Here is a 26464-nt window from a genome sequence, read left to right as displayed (position 1 = left end):
TATTTTAGAACTACAACAACTGTCATGTTACAATGATATTGTCATGTGATGATACTTTTATATCATAGGGCGTGACTATCAAACGTTTGACAAGATCTATGAAGATTTGGTCAGCGGGTATGTTGGTGGTGCCCTCCTGGATTCGCTAGCTTTGAGCAGCCGCAAGGACCTTTTTGAGAAGCCGTTCATTCGCGTCCACAAGGTACAAGATACGCGTTAGTTTAGCTCTATCCACAAGGTACAAGACACGCGTTAGTTTAGCTCTATCCACAAGGTACAAGACACGCGTTAGTTTAGCTCTATCCACAAGGTACAAGACACGCGTCAGTTTAGCTCTATCCACAAGGTAAAAGACACGAGTTAGTTTAGCTCTATCCACAAGGTACAAGACACGCGTTAGTTTAGCTCTATCCACAAGGTACAAGACACGCGTTAGTTTAGCTCTATCCACAAGGTAAAAGACACGCGTAGTTTAGCTCTATCCACAAGGTAAAAAACACGCGTTAGTTTAGCTCTATCCACAAGGTACAAGACACGCGTTAGTTTAGCTCTATCCACAAGGTACAAGACACGAGTTAGTTTAGCTCTATCCACAAGGTAAAAGACACGCGTTAGTTTAGCTCTATTTTTACGGTCACAAAACTTAACCCAGTGATGGATATTAACATAAACTACAGTTAAACGAAAAAATAAACTACGCCCCCTTGATACTTACAGTTTTAGGGATGGAATAAATTATTTCCTTTAATCAGCATTAAACCCAATACAACTTTCAAACTTCACATAATTGTTATACTCTTTACAAAACTTCATTCGAGATATGGACCCACGCCCAGATGTGAGTACTTACAGTTATACTAGAGATGAGAGGCAAATTGCTTATATAGAGATCCTTTTTAATACCAACTAAGAGCTAAGATTCCATATACTAACTCATAATGGTATATTGCAAGATATTCAAAACCGTATAGCCACGCCCCTTTTGTACTTGCAGTTATACTAGAGATTGCATGAAGGAGGTATATCGCTTATATAGAGTGCCTTTCAATACGAACTTACAATTATACTAGACAGCATAAGCGTAATATATACCATACATATAGCACGCTAATAATGATCAATGTGCTATCAGTGCTATCGACAATAAGATAATTGTTATCATTGGCTGTTAATTGGACTTCTCCGGGTACAAGTGTGGTGAATAATTGCGACGTTGAAGAAATGGCAATGAAGGTGTTGAGAGAGTGATCGAAGCACTGCATACTTAAAATGGGGCTCTATCATCCTGTCAGTCATAACGGTAGGAAGAGCCACTCCCAGTACAAATCAAATGCAGAAAAAAGGCATAACTTCATTGTAAAAAGTTGAAATACCAAGCATACATGCTGTATGGGCTAGTTGTAAAAAGACACAGACCTTTTTCGAAATCAAAAACGTCTTTTTCTTCGTACGTAGGACGTATTTGTTTCAAGACTATTGAGTAGAAACGTGCATCATCGATAATTTTTTTATTTGACTTGTTCCATGAACAATAAATTCAGAACTGCATTTGATAATGTCTTCACTCAAACTTTTATTCATGTGGCCAAACCTCGTTCTTTCGTGGAAAAGGTAAAACGAATGCGTGGAATGTCTGGGAGGCGTTTCCAGAGGTCTCATCGGCTTTGACTGGCTTATCGGACCTTCCGAACAAGGAAACAGTTCTGGCAAGCATCGGCACCCTTAAACGCTTTGTTGTCCTCCTCTACTCCAAGATGAGCCAGATCTCCTCGGTGAATGACGTCCGGATGGAGATGGTTGCGAGGAAAACCCGCCTATCCCGCGGTTGGAAATTCCGCCTACATTCGCCGCCCTTCTACAGCACTGAAAGAGAGCGGCCTACCATGCTGGCTATTGCCGGGCGCAGTCTCTCGTGGTGCAGCCTGTTATGCCCTCTCCATCCTCCGACAATGGCACCTGGCGTCCACTTTGGAGCCTGCTCCCTCCAATGTCAACCTGTATCAAGCTGGTAAAGTGCGGTGGCCAGCCCGATAAAGGCTGCAAAAGGAGATGCAGGTGCATCAAGACGGGGCTTAAATGCACTGCTCTGTGCAGGTGCGGTGGGGACTGTGAGTGGCAATGCAACAGAGACAGGTAAGAATTGAATTGGGTTCTTGAAACTAAAAAAGTAAATGGCTCACTGAAAAGTTTTTTTTATCAACAGTGCTGCTCCGGTGGACACGTGAACAGATGTTGAGCATATGCGTTGAACAACCCACATGCTTATGGGACCCCACCCCAGTAAAGTATTCTTCAGTATATTGCCTATTCTTCGTTTATTATTGGTGTCGCGGCGTTCTTAATGATTATCTTAAATGCAACAGTTTCTATTAATTTCAGCTTCCCAGCTTTTTTTAGAAAAAGGTTCAATTTGTTTCACTCATCTAGAACTGTTAATGCCATTTAGGCAATGCCCTGCACGTTTTTTGTATTTTGATAAACCAGACATTTGTGAAACTGTGTTAGTATGTACAATTGTCACGTGCAGTTCGAATGGAAGGACGTTCGTTCTTTAAACTCCATCTGTACCATCTCTAGAAGGGCTCTAAGTACTATAAGGGCATGGTTATACATTTAACTATATCCTGCGATATACCAATATCGGCGAGTATATTGATTTTTAGCTTGAAATGCGTATTGGAAGGCACTTTGTAAAAGCGACAATATACCTTCATTCCCGTCATCTCTAGTATAACTTTAAATACCATAGGGGCGTGGTATTGCAATTGATTATATCCGGTAATATACCAATATAAGTAAGCATGTGGATTTGTAGCTCATAGCTCGTATTGAAAGGCAAACTGTATATGCGAGTACCTCTTGCGTGCCATCTATAGTATAATTGTAAGTACAATAGGGGCGTGGCTATACGGTTGGAAATATCTTGCAATATACCATTTTAAGTTAGTATATGGATTCTTAGCTCTCAGTTTGTATTGAAATGCATTCTAAGCAATATGCCTCTTTCGTATCATCTTTAGTATAACTGTAAGTACTCACATCTGGGCGTGGGTCCATATCTCGAATGAAGTTTTGTAAAGAGTACTACAATTATGTGGAATTTGAAAGTTGTACAATAAATAGTATTGGTTTGAATGCTGATTAAAGGAAATAATTTATTCCACCCCTAAAACTGTAATTACCAAGGGGGCGTGGTTTATTTTTCATTAAACTGTAGCATGTGTTAATATCCATCACTGGACTAAGTTTCGTGACCGTAGCATGAAAAGTACTGGTTTTATTGAGGAAGTAAGGAAAACTGATTCCAACACTATAAAACTGTAAGTATACATTTTTGGGGGTGGGTCCATATCCTTAATTGCTCAGTGCGAGATTCCACCACTATAAAACTGTAAGTAAACTGATGAAAAAGAGATCATAACCCACTCCAAGAGCTCCTTCCTGGTCCACAACCAAACACCCTGGCAGAAGAAAGGCAACACGATATTTGATGTTACGATGGGGAGCTTCGATGGCGCAGAAACCTGTGAACTTGTAGGCAACTTCCTTCTCTCCCAACTTCAGGACCTCAATATGAACGTAGGACTCTACCGCGACGACGGACTAGCCATCACCAACGCCACACCCAGAGCCACCGAAAACCTAAAAAAGGAACTATGCCGCATCTTCAACAACAACGGACTCCGAATCACCATTGAGGCAAACAAACAAGTTGTCAATTTCCTAGACGTCACCCTTGACCTAAAACGTAATGCACACCAGCCTTATACAAAGCCGAACTCCTCGCTACAATATGTCCACCGTCAGAGCAACCACCCGCCCTCCATCACCAAGAACATCCCTGCTGGTATCAACAGACGCCTATCTGCCCTATCTTCAGACCAAGCCTCCTTTGACCAGACCGCGCCACCTTACCAGAAAGCACTCGACGATAGCGGATACAACTACACGCTACGCTACGAACCCAACACCGTAACCAACCATAAAACCCGCAAACGCAACAACATCCTATGGTACAACCCGCCCTTCAGCAAGAACACCAGCACCAACATCGGCCACAGATTCCTCACCCTGATAGACAAGCACTTCCCGAAAGACAACCACCTCCGTAAAATCTTCAACAGAAACACCATCAAAATCAGTTACAGCTGCATGAACAACACCAAACAGATCATCGACAACCACAACAAGCGCATCATCACCGCATCGTCGGCTACCGAGATCACCAGCTCCGCCCCTACCACTACCAACAACAAGACATGCAACTGCCGACAGAAAGACACCTGCCCTCTAGACGGAAACTGCCTACAGACATCTGTTATCTACCAAGCTACCGTAACTCGAAAAGACAACAACACCTCGGAAACATACGTCGGGCTCACTGAAAACAGCTTCAAGACCAGGTACAGAAACCACACCGCATCATTCCGACACGCCAAACACAGAAACTCCACCGAACTCAGCAAACACGTCTGGACTCTCAAGGACAACATGATTGAGTACTTTATTTCATGGCGCATTCTTTCTTCCCACTCCGCCTACAACAGTACCACTAAGCGTTGAAACCTCTGCCTCAAGGAAAAGCTGACGATCATCTGCCAACCCAAACTATCAACTCTAAATAAACGCAATGAACTCGTGTCCTCGTGCCGCCACAGAAACAAAGCCCTGCTACGAAACAATTAGAACTGTTAATCCCGTCACCGCTAAATTTTCGCGCTATCAATTTTTCACACGTTCCGCACTGTTAGTTTTCGCCCCGCATATTTAATGTAACTCGCTATTGTTCCTCTTACCGCCTTAGCTAAAACTATCAGTCTATTATTATGTAAATTTCAATGTTAATAGTATATATACGATGGTAGGAATATTCTCATTAAATCCCCTGATGAGTGGGCAACCACGAAACAGACCTGTAGGGAAACCTATGTAGTTTGTATTTTTCTCAAACCAACACTAAAACTGTAAGTATACATTTTTGGGGATGGGTCCATATCCTTAATTGCTCAGTGTGCCAAATTTAAAAAATGTTCCACAAATTTGAGCGATGCTGCTAACTGCTTTATAGTCTGTTAATTCTCAACATCATATTTTTTCCCTGTTATTTATATATTTTTTAACGTAAATGTTACGTAAGAACGGCACACTTAATCCGAGGCCCAGCCCCCGCCTATGGTAGAAGTTGAATAAATAAAAGCTCGTAAAGATAGCTGAAAAAAGAAAGATACAATGGTTAACTGATGTGACCTTTTATTGAAGGAGAGAGGTGGCGCGTGTCTTGTCAGGGGGGTGATGCGTCAAGGGAGGTATTCAAGTATTTGATATGCCTTTTAGGTATACGACGTGTCGTTTGTCAGGGGGGTCGTGACGTCTGGTGACACCACAAAACTGACCAAGTGTATCCATCGCTATATGACATCACACGCGCAGGACATATCAAACAGCGTGAAGGAAGCAGCTATCCCAGTAGAGGTAACATGCATCATCAAAAATCATAAACGGCAATCAATCAACAACCACTAAACAATTTCAACATAGTTTTCTAGAAATGGACATCTGGGACCGGTTGAACAAAGTCTGGATTATTTAACCACTGGATATGGGCTGCCCATTGGATGAAACCCCTTTTCAATGGAGTTATACGCCAGATAACATAGCGTCGCACAGCGCCTGAATAGCTGCATAGCTACCATTTACCACTAAATGGCTTTCCGTCACCATGGTAGATACTTAAATCGTGCGCTGTTGATCTTTTAAACAAAATGGGGCCCCTTGCAAGAGCTTCAGAAAGTGTTAAGAACACAGTTTATCGATGTAGGGCTCATGCCAATCATGAAATGGACGTTCAACCCACAATTACATGCGTCTTTAACAGGTCAGATAACTTTATCCACTGGATGTCTTTTAATCGGGATTTGTGCAATCACGCCACTTGGATACTTTTTATCCGCTGGATAAGTATCTATCCCCTGGATGCCATAATTGACAAAAATAAGCATCTATCCCCTGGATGCCCTGGATGACAAAAATAAGCATCTATCCCCTGGATGCCCTGGATGACAAAAATAAGCATCTATCCCCTGGATGCCCTGGATGACAAAAATAAGCATCTATCCCCTGGATGTCATAAATGACAAAAATAAGTATCTATCCCCTGGATGCCCTGGATGACAAAAATAAGCATCTATCCCCTGGATGTCATAAATGACAAAAATAAGCATCTATCCCCTGGATGCCCTGGATGACAAAAATATGCATCTATCCCCTGGATGCCCTGGATGACAAAAATAAGTAGTTGCATTAGGTGCTCTCATATGTCTCTGATGAAATTTCCATTTCCCCTGATAACGATACACTTCGTTACGTTGATAGGCAGAAAGATGACAGGGCTAACGTACATTTCGTGCCACTAGGTGTCTAGCGAGCCGCTAGCAACGGAGCTGTCATCATCCTTGTTCGACTCGAGCAGTGAGTTATTCAAAAACTCAATCCTCTACATATCTTGTTTGCTGATTGCTGCCATATTGCTGGGCTTAGCCTGGGAGGTCTACTACAGGAGAACACGGCAAAAAAATGCAATTAAAGGTAATGTAGTTTAAAGTAAAAACCATGATCTAAACAGCATTCTTAGCCTCTGACAGCAGATAATAGTATATTTTTGGGAGCTTATTAGCGTTGCTTACAATATTGTATCGAACTGAAACTTGGCAACCAAAAACTAGACACAATTTAGAAACTTTTCATAAGGGTGCGCAATCGATTTATATTTCAACGCTAAATAATCTCGGGCGAAAATTGAATTTTGATTTTTCGCAACTGATTTCTCGCATTTCAATTTTTTTTTTGTGCACTCTGATGAAAAGTTTTATTTTATCCTTAGGTATTATATACTGAATTTATATTGGGTTACATTAAAACGCGTTTGCTCTAAAGCGAAAAATTGATTAAATGACAGCTTGCACTAATTAGCCGAATTCCTCGAATTTCTTTTAGATATGACTAAAATGACAATTTTGTCACGAAGTTGGATAATGTATCTGTTTGTTGTGAAAGTTTCGATCATTTTTATGCAAAAGCAGCCTCAAAAATGTAATTTGTAATTTAGGGTAACTTGAGCGCGTGTTTGGCTTGTTTGCCTTTCGCACCGCCTTAAGTAATCATTTTGTAGGAATTGCTTTAAAAATATCTTTCAAATCAATATATACGTTATTACTGAAAATAATCCATAAAATTTATACATAATAGTTATACATAATAATTTTAAAACCTGTAACAAAAATTTAATATAATATTATGTTCTTCTGTTTTATGTGTATGTTATGCTATTATTTGGTCAATCAAATTTACAAAGGTACAAAGTTCGAAGTAACAAAGGTATTTCTGACATACCAGCGTGCACTTGCCGTGGTTCCGGCCCTTACACGGAGCATTAATTAAAAAGCTATCATATCGCTTTTTCTTTAGAAACCTCATTGTTTGCATATCGGCGAGTTCTTCGAGAAGAGATGCAGAAGGTTGTCTGCTCATTTCATGATCGCATGGAGCGTGTTCTGAATGACATCAGGGAGAAGCACGAGCTTGAAAAGAAGTGCTACGTGAAGCAAATGAAAGAATACTTAAAGGCTGAACAGAAGGAAGAAAACGCGAGGAGTAACGAACAGGCGCGCGCGCTCGCGGAGCAACAGATCAAATTAAAATATCAACTAGACGATAAGTCTGGACCTGTCGCCTTGAGTGAAGCCTAGCAAAGAAAAGAGATTAGCACCAGTCAGCGAGAATAACATACTAGATACATTTAGGCACTGCCTAAAGCGGAGCCCCACACTTAATAATGCGCTTTACAGATTAGATATGATCGTGCTTTATATAAATTCTCCAAATTCAAAACACTGTTCAGGCCATTGGACAAAATGTTTGTAGTTTCCATAGTACATACAATAGAGAAAGATACAATCTTTATTCTTACGTTTATCCGAATATTATTTTCGCATAAAACCAACCCAGGTTTACGAAATCGCTTTGATTTACAAAATACTAAAATGTTAGGTTTGAGCAATACTCGTGATTTCAAAACTAATAAATTGTAATATTTGTATAATTGAAGTATACTGTAAAGAACAAAAATGAAAAGGCTTGTTAATTTTTATCATTTATCCACGAGTTATAAACATTTCAAAATAGATCACAACAACACAAGCTTATGAAAAATTTTGGGTTCTTCTTTCACCGAGCACGATTTTGCTGAATGATGTTTTGCTTTCGAAAAAGTTAATAAATATATAAAAAAATAAATAAAGCACGATTTTGCTGAGTGATGTTTTGCTTTCGAAAAAGTCAATGAATATAAAAAAAATAAATAAATAAATAGACACGGGAAAGCATAGACACGGGAAAATCCACGACTTTATCGTATAGCTATACCACTTTCCTATGACTATAGGGCTCCGGACGGGCTCCTCTATGAAAAATTTGCACGCGAGCTCAGAGTGCATCATAATTTTCGAACCGAAAAAATAACTGAATCATTTTTTCTAAAAAAAATGGTTCGGGGAAAATATACCAGACCGCCAAATCATGTTCATTTTCTTTAACGTCTGATTTTTCTGCTTTCTAACCCTTAAAGAAACGATTTTTCAACATTGTGTTTTGGAGGGTGGATTTTACTTTTTTTTTTGATGACGTGTCTTAGTATTACAGTATTTACTGCAAACTGCGCCAGCACCTGCCAGCATTGCTGGCGAATTTTCGCTTGACTGACTACAGGTCAAAGGAAATGTCAAAATGGGAAATGGACTTTCTGACATTTCCTTTGTCTTGTGGTCAGTCGAGCAAGAATTCGCTAGCAATGCTAATTAAACTTCAGCTGTCATCTAAAGTCTATTTAAATTGCTAACTTTCATAGCCTGTTATAGCAAGTCGGGGGTAAATCGGAGTAAAGCGATAGGAGCGCCTAGCTACGAGAGGAGAAGCTTACCTAATTCACACTGAGTTCAGTGTGAATAGTACACTGCTTCGCTCAAAAATCTAATAAATATATCTAGATTTTCTATGTTTTTATCGGCCCGAGAGAAGAAACACAATATTGTATGTATTGTATTCCAGAAAAGACTACCCCCCAGCATACTGCTCCTATCCCACTGACCCAAACATGTTTTATCTTCGTTTTCGTTTTCCAGAATCCCACCGATTAGCTTATTTATACAACAAACCCAAATAACATTATGAGTTTTAATACCATTGATTTATTAGTGATTTAACCAATTTATCCTAATAACAATTTATTGTTATAATATCATCTTATGGTATATTGATTTTTTTATCCGTTTGTGGGCCATTGCCACGCGCGTCCAGGGGCTCGTTGCACACGCGAGGACTTCCTACGCCCTGATCTTGCCCCTGAGTAATCTCCCTGCGTCCCACTTGCAATTGGTCCTTTGCATGTCGCTGGCTCTCTTTTGTTGAATTTTGTGGGATCTGTGAGAACCTGGCCAATCTCGTACCAGTCCTTTGCGTTCCCGGCCAAACCGCCACAAGAAGAGTGAATTTGTTTTCTGTCTTCGTAAGACAATGCGCGGTCCCATATGTTGATGTCGGAAATGGTACCGGGGAAGAGATGTTGGCCCACATTCGCGCTGATGTAAAATATCCCGGGCCCTGCCGCGATTTGTTCTTCAGATAATGGTCTTAACGGCTGATGTATGTCCCTTTCGTTGTTTTTGTAAACTGCTTCATGCATAGTGCCAAAGTTTACAGTGTGGCAGTAAGAGAACCACTTGTCGTAAGCAATAGGCCTACCACCAAAAGCGCTATAAAAGAATAAGAATTGTATTTTGCAGTGTGAGCGTTTCATGAACGTACAAATAAGCTGTGCATTACTATTCTCCATTGCATTAATGATGTTATGTACAAAACTGCTAAAATTATGTGCTTATTTGAGAAATGCACAAAAATTGTAATAATAGAGCGTAATGCGCAGCCTGAAGCTTCTGTATAGAATTCAGGGTAGGATATATTCGATTCAGAATTCAGGGTAAGGTATATTTGATATATAATCCTATAGTCAAATTCTTACACGCACTCTCATTGGTCATAACCGTGAGATTTTTTTGTTAAATTCAATAGTTGAAAAGTGGAATTCAATGAAAGCTTAGGTGTACCACGATTTGCCAGAAGTTGGAAAACTTTCGTTCAAACTTTCTAAGCCTTTGACTCTTGCGAGAAGGACACAAACGGTAAAGAAAGTCAAAACACCGAGAAGACTGCTCTTGCCGCAGAAAAGAAAAAAAAAAACATTAATGTGCAATCGTTACGCATATTTTAAACGAAATACAAGAATTCAAAGAGTGCATGACAGCCAACAACACCAGAAAAAAGCACCGAAGTCGCTACCCAACAAGCGTGAAAATCCTCCTGTACCACAACCAGCACAACGGGTTTTGGTCCAGTGAGTGGTCTGTTTCTGGAACTCGCTTCAACAACTCCCCAATGAGTATTGCTGTCAACCCCCATTTTTACTTTCCCTCCGGAGGAAGTCTTGATTTCCTCTAAATTTGAGCGTCGCGTTTTGAAGTGAAAACTCTTTTCTGTTGTGTGATCTGTCCATTTTCTTATCCTAGGTTAGAACGACGAATCCTCGCAGATTTGATCAGGCGATTTCTCCTTAGAGCGTTTGTGCTCAATCCGATAAATATCCAACATTAATTGTACCATCGAAAATAAAAATGCCTCCTCGCTTTTTCTTGAGAACAAAATTGATTCAACTTTCTAACTTGATAGATCGCATGTAATAACACTGCTCGCGTATCATCGCCTGGTAAAATAACAACTACAAAATGGCTTCTTCGCCAACATTGCGCATAAAAATCTCTTCAACCATTAAAAGAATTTGACCATAGGACGTGCGACTCGTGCGATGATATCGTTTTTCGCGTGAAATTTACCATCGAAATCCCCTATCGATGATGAATTTCTCTATAGAATTCAGGGTAAGGTATATTTGATATAGAATTCAGGGTAAGGTTTTTTTGATATAGAATTCAGTGTATTATGGCGAATATTCGGGTGGTGTTCAGTTTATATTCTTTATAGTAGGGGAGAACAGTTCAATTCAGAGTACAATTGCACCCCCCCACCCCCTCTCAAACACGAAGGCCCCAAATCATGCTTATACCAAAGTACACCTCCCCTTCCCCGGGCCCCATAGTTCAGGCAAAATACTTACTTTCTACCATATAAATTCTTTCCGAAAACAAGCGTTTTTGCCTTATGCATATAGACTTGAAATATGGGATCATCTTCCGGCCTGGATTGCTGCACATAAGATATGATTGGATATGATTTCCCGTTTTGCAGCTGCTTCCCCTGTTCTGCAGACAATTTCACCCAGAAGCAGACGGAAAAGTCGGTCAGAAAGTTAAGCCCTTGAGAAACACAGAGAAAAAAATAAGAACAAGGCAATCAAGAATGAATACGCTGCGAATTCTATTTTCGAAAAGAAAAAAAACATTACCTTCCCGTAGTGAGATTAATGATGAAGTATTTGTTGATTCGTGAGTTCAACGAGTTCGTGTTTTCGACTTAGTGTCACGAATAATAGGCCCCGAGCGTGTGACGTCACACGCGCCTCGGCGGCCATGTTGGGACTTTGCTTCGAAGGTTGGTAGGGTAGGCGTATAATTTAACGGGGGGGGGGGGGGGGGGGCTGCTATGTTTTTTAGGGAGGGTTGCGCTTTTTGACCGTCGATTTGGGGAAGGGCCTCAAATTCTGATACAAACCTTAGGAAGGGCCGTATTTTTTTCAACAGGAATTCTGATCAATTTCCGAGCCATATAAAAGTCTGGCATTTCAAAATTTTTCTAAGGATAACCCCAGACCCACTACATAATAAATCAATGGATATGATGCACCCTCTGCTTGCACTTTCATGACTTGCGTTTGAAAATAGTTTTTGAAAATCGTTATCCTCTAAAGTGTGTCTTCTTTTATCTTTTGCAGTTTTGGTTTTATTAACTCCCATAACAGAATCTACGAATTCAGTCAGTCACATGTGAAGCGCATTTGATCACGTTAAAGTGTGCTATACAAATACCAAACATTACATTACAGACTCCCCCTATACAAGTATTTACAGCCCTGAAAAATGGGCTCGAAACAGCACTTCTCCTGGTTTGGTGTTGTTTAATTAAGGGGTGATGTCTGTCTTTTCACTCCCAATTATACTGAAAACAGCGAAATTCAGACCATATTCCGGTGAACAAAATTTAAAGGATATATTTTTTCTTGGCAAAGGGCCCAATCGTCTTTCTTACAGAACGGCACCGTAAAGTTATAACTGTTACGAAGCTAGTTTTAGTTATTTGTAGTCCCTAGCGGAAATATAGAGTTAGAATTGTAGTCACGTCTGTAAAGATGTTTTTGTAGGAAACTCCCCTACGTCAGCTCATCATATTAATCAATATCTGTGAAAGGCTCAGCTTAGAGGAATTCCCACGGTACTCCAAAACGTTTCTTCCCAGCTCTTAAAAGATTCTAATCTAAACACATCCTTAGTAAACAGGACATAATTCCGTGTAAAACGTGAGAACCACCCCGAGCCGAGCCTTATAAAAGGGGCCTGTACGGTCTTTCTAACTTCACTCATCCCTTAACTTCACTTCACTTCTCTTCTCTGTTCACAATTTACTTCATTTCATCCCTTCAATCAGTACTCTTCTCAAGTAAAGCAGTGCCATCAAAGATCCTAGTACTTGTTTTACTACATTTGTGGGCTCTACGCTCATACGGCTATAGAATTTGCTGATGCTCCTGGAAGAACATGCCGTATGTACAGCATCACAAGACTATAAAAGTTGCCCGCTTTCTGTCAATTAGAGGAATGTAGGAAGAAAATTGTCCATCAAATGGAATCGCTGGCCTGGCTGGATTGTTTTTTCTTTGTTTCTTATTGTTAAGTGAAATCCTTCACAAATTCGCGCGAATTCATATCCAAGAAATCTAATGCAATTCCTTACTAGATAAAGCACATGAGAGACTATTTTTTATCGTGCATTTGCTGTGTCGCTTTAGTTATTGTATTCTCTAACTTTGTTTCATAATTTTTTAATAAAAATGGCATGTGAAGCGTCTTTTAAAGGGTAATGAAATGAAGTGAGTCCATTACTTTTCAAGTGGCGCGCAAAATCTCTTTGAAGTCCTAACAGGGCCGACTGTATAGCTTAAAATGTGACGTCATCGCTCGGAGACTTTTTTATGGCACGAGGTTAAACCAGTCTTCCCACCAAAAAGAAGACTTGGGATAAAAAAGTGCTTCACTAAAGGCTAATTCAGACAGCACGATTTAATCATATGCGAAGTGTCAGCCCTGAATTACTTACTACGACTTTCGTAGTAAAAGCATCGTTGCGGAGTCGTGGGTTGATTTACACTATACAACTAGAGCTGCAGGGGTGTCGCTTACGAATAAATCGTGCTGTCTAAATCAGCTTTAAAGTATTTAATGGTACATCCTAAAACATAAAAGATCGCCTAGAGCACCATGCTTTAAACCTGTAAACAAAGATACATCCGAGCTGTCTCAGGGATTTTTAGAGACTTTTACCTGTGATAGCAGAGTCTTCTACTTCAGCTTTCGATGGAAATGACAGCTCGTAACTATCTGAGGAATATAGATAAGAAAAAAGATATAAAAACCATATCTTGAAATAAACCGACGGAACCAGGTCCCCCCGGGAAGGGGGGGGTCCATAAAAAAGGGGGTCATAATATCTTTTAGGTTATAAAATTGTACTAAAATTGTACTAACTGCTACCCCTTAGGGGGAATTGCAAGATCCAGAATAGCAGATAGCAGAATGGTCTGCTATCCCTTTGAGGGTGTTCAAAGATCCTTCCATTCTGCTATCCCTTAGAGGGTGTTCAAAGATCCATACATTCTGCTATCCCTTAGAGGGTGTTCAAAGATCCGTACATTCTGCTATCCCTGAGAGGGTGTTCAAAGATCCATACATTCTGCTATCCCTTAGAGGGTGTTAAAATGTCCATACATTCTGCTATCTCTTTGAGGGTGTTCAAAGATCCATACATTCTGCTATACCTTTGAGGGTGTTCAAAGATCCATACATTCTGCTATCCCTTAGAGGGTGTTCAAAGGTCCATACATTCTGCTATCCCTTTGATGGTGTTCAAAGATCCATACATTCTGCTATCCCTTTGAGGGTGTTCAAAGATCCATACATTCTGCTACCCCTTAGAGGGTGTTCAAAGGTCCATCCATTCTGCTATCCCTTAGAGGGTGTTCAAAGGTCCATACATTCTGCTATCCCTTTGATGGTGTTCAAAGGTCCATACATTCTGCTATCCCTTTGAGGGTGTTCAAAGATCCATACATTCTGCTATCCCTTTGAGGGTGTTCAAAGATCAATCCATTCTGCTATCCCTTTGAGGGTGTTCAAAGATCCATACATTCTGCTATCCCTTAGAGGGTGTTCAAAGGTCCATACATTCTGCTATCTCTTTGAGGGTGTTCAAAGATCCATACATTCTGCTATCCCTGAGAAGGTGTTCAAAGATCCATACATTCTGCTATCCCTTTGATGGTGTTCAAAGGTCCATACACTCTGCTATCCCTTTGAGGGTGTTCAAAGAAATATACATTCTGCTACCCCTTAGAGGGTGTTCAAAGGTCCATCCATTCTGCTATCCCTTATAGGGTGTTCAAAGGTCCATACATTCTGCTATCCCTTTGAGGGTGTTCAAACATCCGTACATTCTGTTATCCGTCCGGATATTTGTCCATATTTTTGTCAGTGATAAACTGTTGTGCGGTAGGGTAAAAAATTGCTTCGACCACACTTATGGCGTTCTTCCTTAGGGTTAAATTAATTTGGCCAATGATGTTTCTATGAGATCCCCCCGTTCTAGGGATCTAATACCTTACCTCTACAAACGTTATTCTTGTCCGTCCGTAGGTTGACCGGACACTGTGCTAGGCATTCGCCTGTCCCTTCATGTCTAACCGCAAGGCAGCGGTTACACTGATCCGCTGCGGGCTTGCCTCCTTCCCTCTCTTTACAGCCTAGAAAATAGATGAATAGCCTTTAAATCAGGACATATAACATAATGGCACCAAAAAAGCCTTCGAGAACAAACGTTTTGGTTTATATAAATCGTTTTGAGAGAGACCGTTATATTTTCTTTCTTGTGCATTATTTGAAACGCTACCGAAATGTCGCTTCGCCATAAACAATAATGCTAAGAAGTTTCTAAAAAATTACAATGATTGAACCGGAGAACACAAGAAGCCTCTATTAAGTCCACACAGCTTTAACAAGTCAAAAAACCCAAGCAATGTCATGTGATCACAATTCTAACTCACCAACCAATGGATCGCATGCTTCGTGGCAATCCTGGAGGCAGTAGGTTTCGCCGGGGACTTCCTTGGTACTCCCCATACACTTGGTTTGGGTTTGGGCGCGGTCTTGTATGTGTGCATCCATAACCTAACGAAAAGTGTAAAGAAACCATTTCATTCTGCGTTATACCCTTTCCAGCGCCATTATTGTGCTGTATGGTTACCATACTAATTATTTCTCAGGTTGTGACTGTTAAAAACCCCATTTGAAACCAAAGCGATTGTTGTTGTTTTGAAATAGCGACATTGTCTTGCGAGCGATTAGATTGGAGGACTATAATACGCATAATTATTCACTACCGACACTCGAGGTGCGTGTTTCATCTTGTTTTCGCCGCTGAAGAAAGCCAAAGTATTTAGGAAGACAAGAAGATAACGTAACGAAGAAACGACCAAGCATAGCGTGCCTCAGGATAAGGATCAATGACAAATAAAGATTGATGTTATCGGGAAAGATGTTGGTTTATTCCACGCGATCACTCAAACTCGAAACTATTCTTTGTTTTATAACTAATAAAGGTACTATAACCTGTCATTAAAACTCTAGATTAATAACGATAAAGCGAGAAGTCGATGAGAATATACGCCGAACACATGGGAAGTATATATTTCGCTGCTATGATTTGCAAATTCGACTCACGGCAAAACTTCTACATATTTTTTGTTTCTCTTGCATTTTCAGGGTTGCACCGAGCTCACCTTTGCATCGAACTTGCTATTTTCATTCCCTCTATGTGTGAATGAGTGGCTCAGAGTCTGAAAAAATTTGACTTCAAGGAAAACTAAACACACATTCCTTTGTAGTCAGTGTAATTATTATCACACAATGCGTGCAAGATTCCCTATAGGCAAGATACTGGCTCCGACACGAACAGAAAAACCGAAGATTGTTCTTATCTAGTGTTAATTACACATAAAATGCAAAAGAAATTCTGTATTGTTCTTGGGCGTCAATTAACGATTAAAGTTTCACGAACCTTTTTACATACTTCAATTTCCCGTGACCTTCGTCCTTCGGCTTGAGGTGGTAAAACCGCCTTTATATGACATCGCATAAATGCCAACATATATAAAAACCTTAGAATTATTTGCCAGGTATTGTTGTAAAACGATAAAGTAATAACTATTTAAAACTTTGAGCCGCATATCGACAATTTTAACAACGACAGAAGAGGTTTCTTAAAAGTTTGAAACAACTTTCTATTTTAGCGTAGCGCTAAAATAGAGTATCGATCTGATGTAAGCTTGGTTGCTTATTGGCCTTTAAGCATCTCTCCCATAGAAGTTCTTCTTCATTTGATATAGGCTTATAAGCCACGCACGCCAGCGTTGCCACGATCAGTTCTGCGAAATGAGCCAATAAGAATGCGAGAAAATCTTCTATTTGATTAACACGTCGAAACATGAACTTAATAGGCAACCAGCGATTCAAAGAAAAGCTTCAGTGCAAAGCAATAAGTGGAAATCCTCCTAGTGATGAAGTTCATGTCAATGAAAGCTGTTATTCTCGCATACTAATTGGCCAACTTTCTTAAAGTTCTTAAAACCTTTCACTTATATCAATCTAGCCAAGACAAAGCATAGATAAATTTTCAACTTCTGTAAGGGAATTCAATTTAATTAAAATTTGAATATTTTTCAGATCTTTGAAAATTTACTGGCCGCTTAAAAGGAGATTGAATCGGGTGAATAATTCCAAGTTTTGGAGGGAAAATCTAAGCATCTAATTACAGTTTTTAATATTTACTTATCCTGAGATGAAGAAAAGGAAAAAGGTTTCATATGATATCAGAAAAAATCTCAAAATTTGACAAGGGCAAAGACACAAACGTTTTTTTTTTTTAGAAATTTCAGGCTTTTCTTTAATCATACGATAATTGTTTCCCAACTTGAAGAAATTGATTCCAGGCCTTATAATAATTTAATCCAATTAGAACTGCGTCCCTGCTTTTGCTAACTAAAAACTGACAAAAACTAATGTTTAAAAAGAAAGTTTAAAGAAGTGAAAATGCCGTTTTCAAAGACACACACGTTTTGACACCTTTGTAAAATTTTGTATTTATAATTATACAGATGAGCATATTGGATAAGAAAATAGTGAAATAGTTCTGGTAACAAGGTAAAGGCCCTAAAAATAGAAAATGTGCCCTTCAGGATCCCTGAATCAACGAGGAACGCCTGGCGCTTTCGAAAATTGGGGTCACTTGTCGATCAAGATAATAATTATTTACATCTAAAAACCGGGAAAAACCCACGAAAACCCGTAGTATGGCAATAAAAATTGGTATGGTTTGTTTTCAAGTCCTAAACTAATGATATATTGGTATAAACCCGGAAATTAAGAGCTTGATGATACGGGCACTTTAAATCCGTCAAAATGCAGAGACGGCAATACCACAAAATATTATGGCGAAGTGTTTTGTATTGCAATGCTACTCACAATAAAGCGAAGAATAATTTAAAGCAGAAAATTATATGCGAAAAAAGAAAATATCGTTTTGCTGTAGGTTTCAAAAACAGCGCACCCTCGTGAGAATGTCGCCATTCTTGATTGCGCATGCAGCGCGCGCACGATGCAAAATCAATTCATAGACTACAAAATATCTGCTAAATTTTGCAGATTTGTTTCCTGGAAACGGTAAAATTTGTAACCACACAACGATCTTCAGCAATAACTAAGAAGACATGAAGACGTCTCATGTAATTCGATTGACATTTCGATCTACGTACAAAACCCGGGCGTTTCAGTTCACGGCCTTTTTTACAAAGGTTGAATATAATACCTCAATATTACAGATTTGAGTTATTCGCGCGAACACGCGTCTTAGACCCTGTTCCCTCGTATCTGTTTTCGTTTGAAAACGCAACCTATTTGTTCTGTTTCCAAAAAGATCCGCGTCTACACGAAGCGTTTTCACTTTGATACGACCCGTCCCCACAAAAACGCAGGAATGATAAGAAAACGATTAAAAGCCCTACAGCGCCCTACAGTACTCGCGCGCCAAGTGGACTGGACCTGGGTTATCACGTCATCGTTTTCTAAAGGTACCGTTTTCGCCCGTCCCCAAAAGGGTATCGTTTTCAAATTGTTCCACTCTGGAGATCGTTTTCAAATCGTTCTGTTTTCGGTCATCGTTTTCGCGTTTCCATGTGGACGATACTCGTATCCGTAACAAAAAGGTTTTCAAACGAAAACGGATACGTGGGGACAGGGTCTTATATGGTCCATGGTCCATATACCATTTGGAAAATGAAAATATAAAGAATTGACCAAATCTATCAACTCTGAAAGGTTATATGGACTTGGAGACTTTTCCCTAGTGGACACGGTAGCGCGCGTCGAACTATAATGCAAACGAGGCAGATAAGGGCTCGTGGTCTAAAGTACCTGGAGCTTTGGAACCTAGAAAATTTACAATGCAAGTGCGAATACTTTGTACAGATCCCTTGATATATGTGAACCATCTAAACTACTTGCACAGCTTCAATCTCAACTTCATCGCTCAAACAAAATTTTAGAAATGCAGAAGTAAGAAGAAAAAGTAATGCAGAAAAGTTTATTTTTTTAGTCTCTCCTTACGGTAACGTGTGGAGGGGCAATTTTTACACATTGTTTACTGTTAGAGCTACCAGGCCGTTTGCCTCAGAGTATACATCAAATTAAAGAAATTCCAGGGCAGAAGCGTTTCTCCTATTGCGTTTCTGTATTCGACAGGTTGGTTGAAATTGGTTATTTGTGATGTGTACATAATATCTTTTTGACTAATTTCCAAGTTATTGCGATTACGTTCATACCTGTAAATCATTATCATCGTTTCCAAACGCGTAAAAACGCACTTTGAGCGGTTCGTTGTCCCCCACTTTGTCCTTTGCATCAATCATCGTGAGATAGACATCTCCTGCGTTAGTGCGACCCGACGTCTTACCATACTCAATGATAGTACTATCGTCCGTCTCACGGAGACAAACAAAGTACGACTGGTACAGCTTACTGTCCCCAAGGCCAACTGCATTGCTATCAACTGTTGATACTTGGAGCTTTTGAGCCTTAAAAAAAGTATCAACTATGGCATTATGCAATGATAATTATCAGGATAGTAGTATAGTATACACCGAAATAGGCCGTTTCACCCAGGCTCGCGCCAGAGGGCATTACGCATGCCTGCGCAAAAGCAGTATTCCTGCGCCAAGAAGGGCTTATTCGGTGCATACTATACTACTCAGGACCATCATCGTCCAATATCCTTCGTTGGATGTGCCTCCCCCTTATCTGACCCAGCCCCCCCCCACCCACCACCACCATCACCTACACGATTCTAAGCCGTACATACATTTCCGTCGGTGTCAACAACATTATGTTAGCAATGATTCGCGAGGTTTATCAATCGCTTCACAATCACACATCATCAAATTGTATACTTCCTTTACCAGATTCAAGCGAAAATATCGCAATAACTTTACAAATAAGCCGATAAAAATGTGTGTTTTCTCACACTTGTTATTTTGCCAGGTTGACAGAATGACGGCTGAATAGACTTGTAGTACCTTGTAGATGCCTACGCCGTAAGGTGATATCTCCACATAGTACCAAGTCTTCTCATTTTTCGGGATCGCAGAGAACACAACGAAGACTGAACCAGCTGTGGATGCGGTGAAGTGAAGACAGTTTCCTTCTGAGGTTTTTCTTGGGTCAAAGCGCATTGTGTTAGACCAATCGACATTGCACGGCAAATTTCCAACAGAATCCTTGCTGCTTTTTCTAAAGATATCGGCAGGCGTCCATTCGATCTAAATAAATCAATTATTATTGATACTGGGGATAACCAGCTCACTTTTAAGAGGGGAGATTTGTTTGTTCATTTTGTAAAATCCAGTGATCAAGGGCCAACTACTTAACTTTTGATAGAAGAAGAATGCCCTGCTACATATGTCAAAAAGATATCCTGCACTCCAGTTATCGTTGCAAAAAAAATCGTGCACAAGAAAGCCTCCTTCAAAAGTTAAATGTTCCACCTTTAAAATAACGCTACTTCATAGCAAATAGCTTAACATACACTCAGCATCTTATGTTAATGTTTTTGTTGTTGTTACCTTTGCAAGCTGTTGACCTTTATATTCATCTGGTAAAGTGTCGAAGAACTTCTTTGACTCGGCAAAATCATCATTTTCGAGGATAAGACTCCCATCTGTTTCGTCGTACCTCAAGACAAGCCCGTATATGGACACCTTCATGTTGGGAGTCGAAGCTGTCTCGCCAATTTTGGCCTTGTCTGTCGGAGCTGTTCCGCCAATTTTGTAACCGTCGTAAGCGTGAAAATGATCATCAGCTTCACTGGTGTACCACTTACCATGCCTTGCAAATGAAAAGAACTCGGATTAGAAGAATTTCATACTTGTGAATTGATACCTTCACTTTCTCCCATAAAAAAGAATTTGAAATTAAGGGGTTGGGTCTGTAAGGTTACGGATCACCTTACCACCGTGTCGCACTAAAACAAGATCCATAAAAAAATTTAAATCCTAAGATTTCGAACATAACTGAGCATCTACTCATGAAGTGCCTTTTTAATAGCGAAATATTTTTAGCGATGGAACACATCCGCGCGCTTAAATTAACGCAATACGTCTTATGTTCACCAGCACACGTCATCCTTGAAAGCGGTATTTTAGACCCTGTTTACACGGATCCGGACAAATTTTCGTCCGCACGAATACTGGCTTAGTTTGCTAAAGTGTTCACAAGGATCCGGGCCAGTTTTGATACACTAGAAACATTTGAATGGCTCTACTTGTCTCAAATGATTGGTTGAAGCTATCCATATCAGCTAATTACATCGCAGATTGTTTGCGGGCTTTTAAATCCAATATGGCGACAAGCAGCCCGACGGCCGCGGAAAAAAAAATTACATGGTCTGACGGGGAAATAAGCTTGCTTCTTGCTGTCATAACCGCATACAAGGCAACTAAGGAAGCAGAGGGACTAGATTGGGAGACGGTGAAGTGTCGATACGAAGATATTGCCAGGAATTTCGCGGGAAAAAAAACGCAAAACCAGCCTGCAACATTTCCGCGCAGATCAAAAGCAAATTTTACAAAATACAGCGTTCAAAACAAGATCAAAGGAATCAAGTCTAGTAATAGAAAGGCGGTCGATACTGGAAGAGAGAGTGGAGGGGGGAGATTGGTGGCCACATTTTCTGATGAATGCTGCGAAGTGTGGAGCGGTTTACCAGCTGTCGATTGAATTGTTGGAGGTATTGAAAGCTAATTGGCGAGTGAACTGGATACATCACTTGAAGACGAAGATAATAACACAAATGGTGGAGATTCGGTGGAATTATCATCTACATCTAGGGAGGTCAGAGAGACATTTTTCGTTTTAAAAAACATCAGAGAAAAAAAGACGCAAAGCTTACCAAGAAATTGTCAACTGATAGTCAGCTTTTGGCAAAAGCCCGGGAAGGCCGAAAGGTCATCGACCAAAACGAAACGAGAGGCGGACATGAAGCATCAGAAAACGATGGACACCCTTCCACAGGGCTTTACATCTTTAACAGCTGCCCTCAACAATAGGTTTGGAATGGTTGGGAATCTTATTTCGTACCAAAAAACACCCCAGTTCCCAGGAATCCCACCAACGGCAATGCCACAACAACAACACCATGGTTTTTTTTCCGGATTTTACTCGTACCAGCGATGACAGTGAAAACAGCAACACATATGTCCGGCTGTGAACAACTCTTTCACTGGTTGCTGGAACATATTGGAAGATTTCTGAACAGGACACATGGGTTATTTCCCTTTGTGCTTTTATACACATGTTGCACAGTAAAACATTTCTTCAGAATAAAAAATGAAAAATTATAATTAAATCAGATAATTTAAGTTTTTGGCAAAGTTTTTATACAAAGTTTCTATATTTATAATATGTTAAAATGATAACCTGTAAGGACTTGGGAGGGTCATGCATTTTAAAGCAAAATTCAATAAAAATGGTACCCCCCCTCCTTACTGGAAAATAATTATCTCCTAAGGTTAAGGATATATAATATATAACATAACATATTGAAAAATACCGATGTTAAAACTTATAAGACCAAGCAGTTTAACTGTACACATGGTTATTATTTACATTGGTCTTTGAAATTGTCATGCAATATACTTATAAGTAAGCCAATCAGCAACCATTTATCTCCGAAAATATTCATATTTCTTTTGGACAGGACAGGAATGATCGTCAGCAATTTTTATTTACCATGAGCATATAACAGCACTTAGGTACTAAGGTAATGAAATTAAAACTGACCAATTTCATTTTCACACCCAGGGAGATACACAGGGCTCCAAATATACACCCTTAAAGATATGACGACCATAGCCATCTGATGGATATAGAGAGTAACCCCTCTCCTGTCCTACACCCTCTGCTTTTACTCAGCCATATGCCCCTTCCCACTGAAAAAAAAATGAATGGTCCTCTAATTCAAGGGAAGGGAAGCATTCTCTACGAATGCTTCCCTTATCCGCTTACTTTGAGTTTCGGTACTCTGTTGTCTGCAGGTAAAGTTGGAGGATGAAACTCTTTGCCATATTGCATTGCGTTGTCAACGTCTCCTTGTGGGAGGGAGCCATTGTTGACTACGCAGAAGTTATGCAAGACAAACCATGCATGTATAACATTTAAGAAACCCTTACTATTGATATCCAACTCACGGAGTAGTGCCCCAAATGTACCCTTTAGCCTTCCAAAAGAGCACTCTATAGTCATACGTGCTGAACTCAGCCGGTAGCCAAAAAAGTTGCTCTTGTATGGTGTTGCCCCCACCAGAAAATTCCTTCATCACATATGGCAACAAAGGATACACTGGATCACACGTGGTGTTTATGGTAGAATTGTAAAACATCCCCGAGTCATGCACACTACCAGGCCACCTTATCACGACTTCAGTGAAGCAGTATTTATAGTCACAGAGGGCTTGTACCTTGATTAAGTTTCTTTTTTTTTGCGGTTTAGATAGTCCATTGGATTTTAAGTTGGCTGCTTTATGTAGACGTGAGTACCATCAATCACTCCAAAACACTGTGGGAACCCATATTTTTTTATAGAAATTTGGTAACAGATTCTCGAAGCTCAGTTTCATTCTCGGGTAGTTTGAAATATTGAGGGGCCAATTTTGACAGGTAATGCAAAACACACTCTACGCCTGATACTGTACTTTTTCCGGAGTCCAAATGCATTTGCCACTTTACGAATTCGCCCCTCGTCCGCAAGGTAATATAGTGTTACTGCCAATTGCTTTTCGACAGAAAAAGGAGTTCGCATGTTGGTGACTCTTCTTTCCAGGTAGGGCCTAAGCTCGTCGCTCAACTTGAAGAAATTAGTCTTTGTCATCCGAAAGTTTTCTTTCCATTCTTGTTAAAGCATAACCCAGCTTACAAAGTTATCCCACCACTGGGACGTTCTCCCAGGTCGAACCCAAAGGCTACGTGGCTTTCTGGCTCTCCTTTTTTTCTTTGTATAGTTATTTCTGATACTTAAAATAACATTTAGTCGTTTAAGTTGTCGTGCTCGTTTACTTTCGCTAAGCATAGGCATTTGGAGCAGTGATTGTAGTCCGGTCAATCCAGCCAAAATAGCTAAACATGTTGCTGCCGCTTGTATTGCCATTCCTTGAGATCGTTTTTCCCAACCTGAAACTCTTGTTTTGTTTTATGAAACCAAAGATAAAATCAATGTTGCGAGATGTAAACAAACTATTTTTGTTTTGAAGCGTAGCATCACGTCAAAATCCGCGCAAGAATAGGGTCTAGTTTACACGGTTTCGATGTTCACACGAGTCCGGACGAATTCGGAACCGTTCGGGACGAAAGTTATACCTGCTTTTTTCAGGTCAAAAACTTGCACACTTTACCGTGCAAGAATGTGAACAGAACGCGTAAGTGCGCAAAAATACGTGCGGACAAATATTCGTCCGTATGCCTGTGAACAGGGTCTTACCTTATCTATTCAAAGAGCTATTTCATTTCAAAGTTGTCTTATGCAAATGTTTTCTACTTGCGAAGCTTTAACGGCATAATTTACAAAACTGCTGTACTTTAATACTAGAAATACACGACGAAGTGTTTGGTGTAGAGGTCCTTCGTGAAAATCATATTTTCTTGGGGGTGGGGAGGGAGGAGGGGGAGGAGTTCTGATCTTCCTGGGAACCGCGAATTTGTAATAGCTTGCTCACACTTACCGTAATTTCAAAACTCGTATCATGTTAATAGCTTGCTCACACTTACCGTAATTTCAAAACTCGTGTCATGTTAATAGCTTGCTCACACTTACCGTAATTTCAAAACTCGTGTCATGTTAATAGCTTGCTCACACTTACCGTAATTTCAAAACTCGTGTCATGTTAATAGCTTGCTCACACTTACCGTAATTTCAAAACTCGTGTCATGTTAATAGCTTGCTCACACTTACCGTAATTTCAAAACTCGTGTCATGTTAATAGCTTGCTCACACTTACCGTAATTTCAAAACTCGTGTCATGTTCATAGCTTGCTCACACTTACCGTAATTTCAAAACTCGTGTCATGTTAATAGCTTGCTCACACTTACCGTAATTTCAAAACTCGTGTCATGTTAATAGCTTGCTCACACTTACCGTAATTTCAAAACTCGTGTCATGTTAATAGCTTGCTCACACTTACCGTAATTTCAAAACTCGTGTCATGTTAATAGCTTGCTCACATTTACCGTAATTTCAAAACTCGTGTCATGTTAATAGCTTGCTCACACTTACCGTAATTTCAAAACTCGTGTCATGTCTCGCGCGATGTGTTGACCCATTGTGGCTGATTTTGGAACTAGATCACTCTTCATATCAAATGTAACTTTCACTGTATTTAAAGGATTAATGACGTCAGTCCATTTTGGGGGAGTGGCTGTTTGACTAAAATCACGGCGCGCCGATTGGCACCCAGGTTCCCCGGCCTTCAAGCTGACGTCACTGACAGAGATGGGACCCTGGATACAAAAGGGAATCATTACCATAATTGCCGAAACAATAATAATAACTTTTATTGTGTAACATCATCACTATTAAAAGCATCACAATCATCATCATCATACAATCATCATAGTTGTTATTATTATTAATCAAAGACAATATCGTCATCTCCTCGTCGCAGTCTTCATCACAGTTACGCGGGTGGGGGGGGGGGGGGGGGGGGGTACTTCATTCACTCACTCCTGTCGTCATTACTACCGATTTCACAATCAATCTCCCCATCATATGATTAGCATTGTATGGTTCATGGTAGATTATATTTCCCAGACTCCACCACCATCATCATCACTGTCCATATCAATCAATGACAGTCGGTTTTTTTAAATGATCTAAAAAAGACATAGGCGAGCGCCCGGTAAATCTGTGATGTTGTTCTGAAAAAGCTAGGTTCTGAGCCTGTTTCAAAATAGCAGCATGTTAAGATAAATTCTTGTACATTTACGTGAAACTTCTCGCCGTACACGATTGTAAGGCAAAAAAAAATGAAAAAAATAATGCGGTCTTCAAAATTTAGAATTGACAGGCGAGCTAGGAAATTCACAGTTCTTAAAACAAGATCGATTGATATAAATTTCCCTTCTCACCTCTTCCATGTACACTTCAATGGCTCGCTTTAGGCCGTCGCGTCTTCGTTTTATATGATCGCCAACTTCCTGTCTTTCAGTCGTTTCACAGTACTGTCTCTTCGTTACACTGGTGGCACTCGCGTCGCCCGAGGTACTAGCACTTTCCGACGAGCTTGAACTTGTCGGGGGAAGGTTGTACTCATAGTATTTCTTTCCGGTTTTTGGATCCGTTAGTAGGTCGGTTTTTCCCTCGCATCCCCACGTAATTGTTTCGTCAGGGAACAAGTCATTTGCACGGAAGTCCAATAGGTCGGTAATCGCGCTCAAATGGAACTTGAAAGCCTTGGGGTAATCGTTAATGCTCTGTAGCCAGGCCTGGACAGGTAGAAATAAGCATGAGACATTTTTTTGTAGAACACAAAAATAAAATT

General features: G+C 40.1%; 2 protein-coding genes across 10 annotated transcripts in view; one reads left to right on the top strand and one right to left on the bottom strand.

Moving 5' to 3' along the window:
• The window catches only part of LOC5510390, a 68998-nt gene extending 60687 nt beyond the window's left edge, over positions 1-8311 (top strand). For all 4 annotated transcript variants that reach the window (XM_048727984.1, XM_048727983.1, XM_048727985.1 and 1 more), the window contains 4 exons: positions 69-202; positions 5335-5472; positions 6414-6585; positions 7465-8311. In XM_048727984.1, the coding sequence (XP_048583941.1) occupies positions 69-202; positions 5335-5472; positions 6414-6585; positions 7465-7745 (725 nt within the window). In that variant the 3' untranslated portion in view covers positions 7746-8311. The remainder of the gene's footprint in view (positions 1-68; positions 203-5334; positions 5473-6413; positions 6586-7464) is intronic.
• A 911-nt stretch (positions 8312-9222) lies between these two features.
• Positions 9223-26464, bottom strand: part of LOC116617089 — a 46797-nt gene continuing 29555 nt past the window's right edge. For all 6 annotated transcript variants that reach the window (XM_032379511.2, XM_032379515.2, XM_032379510.2 and 3 more), the window contains 10 exons: positions 26052-26408; positions 25201-25424; positions 20501-20762; positions 19955-20197; positions 19205-19456; positions 15374-15497; positions 14936-15073; positions 13599-13655; positions 11222-11420; positions 9223-9806 (listed from right to left, as the gene is read on the bottom strand). In XM_032379511.2, coding sequence (XP_032235402.2) covers positions 9317-9806; positions 11222-11420; positions 13599-13655; positions 14936-15073; positions 15374-15497; positions 19205-19456; positions 19955-20197; positions 20501-20762; positions 25201-25424; positions 26052-26408 — 2346 coding nt within the window. In that variant the 3' untranslated portion in view covers positions 9223-9316. The remainder of the gene's footprint in view (positions 9807-11221; positions 11421-13598; positions 13656-14935; positions 15074-15373; positions 15498-19204; positions 19457-19954; positions 20198-20500; positions 20763-25200; positions 25425-26051; positions 26409-26464) is intronic.

The sequence above is a fragment of the Nematostella vectensis genome, chromosome 5 (genome assembly GCF_932526225.1).
Source record: "Nematostella vectensis chromosome 5, jaNemVect1.1, whole genome shotgun sequence".
In the NCBI taxonomy this organism is placed as follows: domain Eukaryota; kingdom Metazoa; phylum Cnidaria; class Anthozoa; order Actiniaria; family Edwardsiidae; genus Nematostella; species Nematostella vectensis.
Note: the sequence above shows the minus strand (reverse complement) of the source record. Positions and strands in the feature narration are given on the sequence as shown.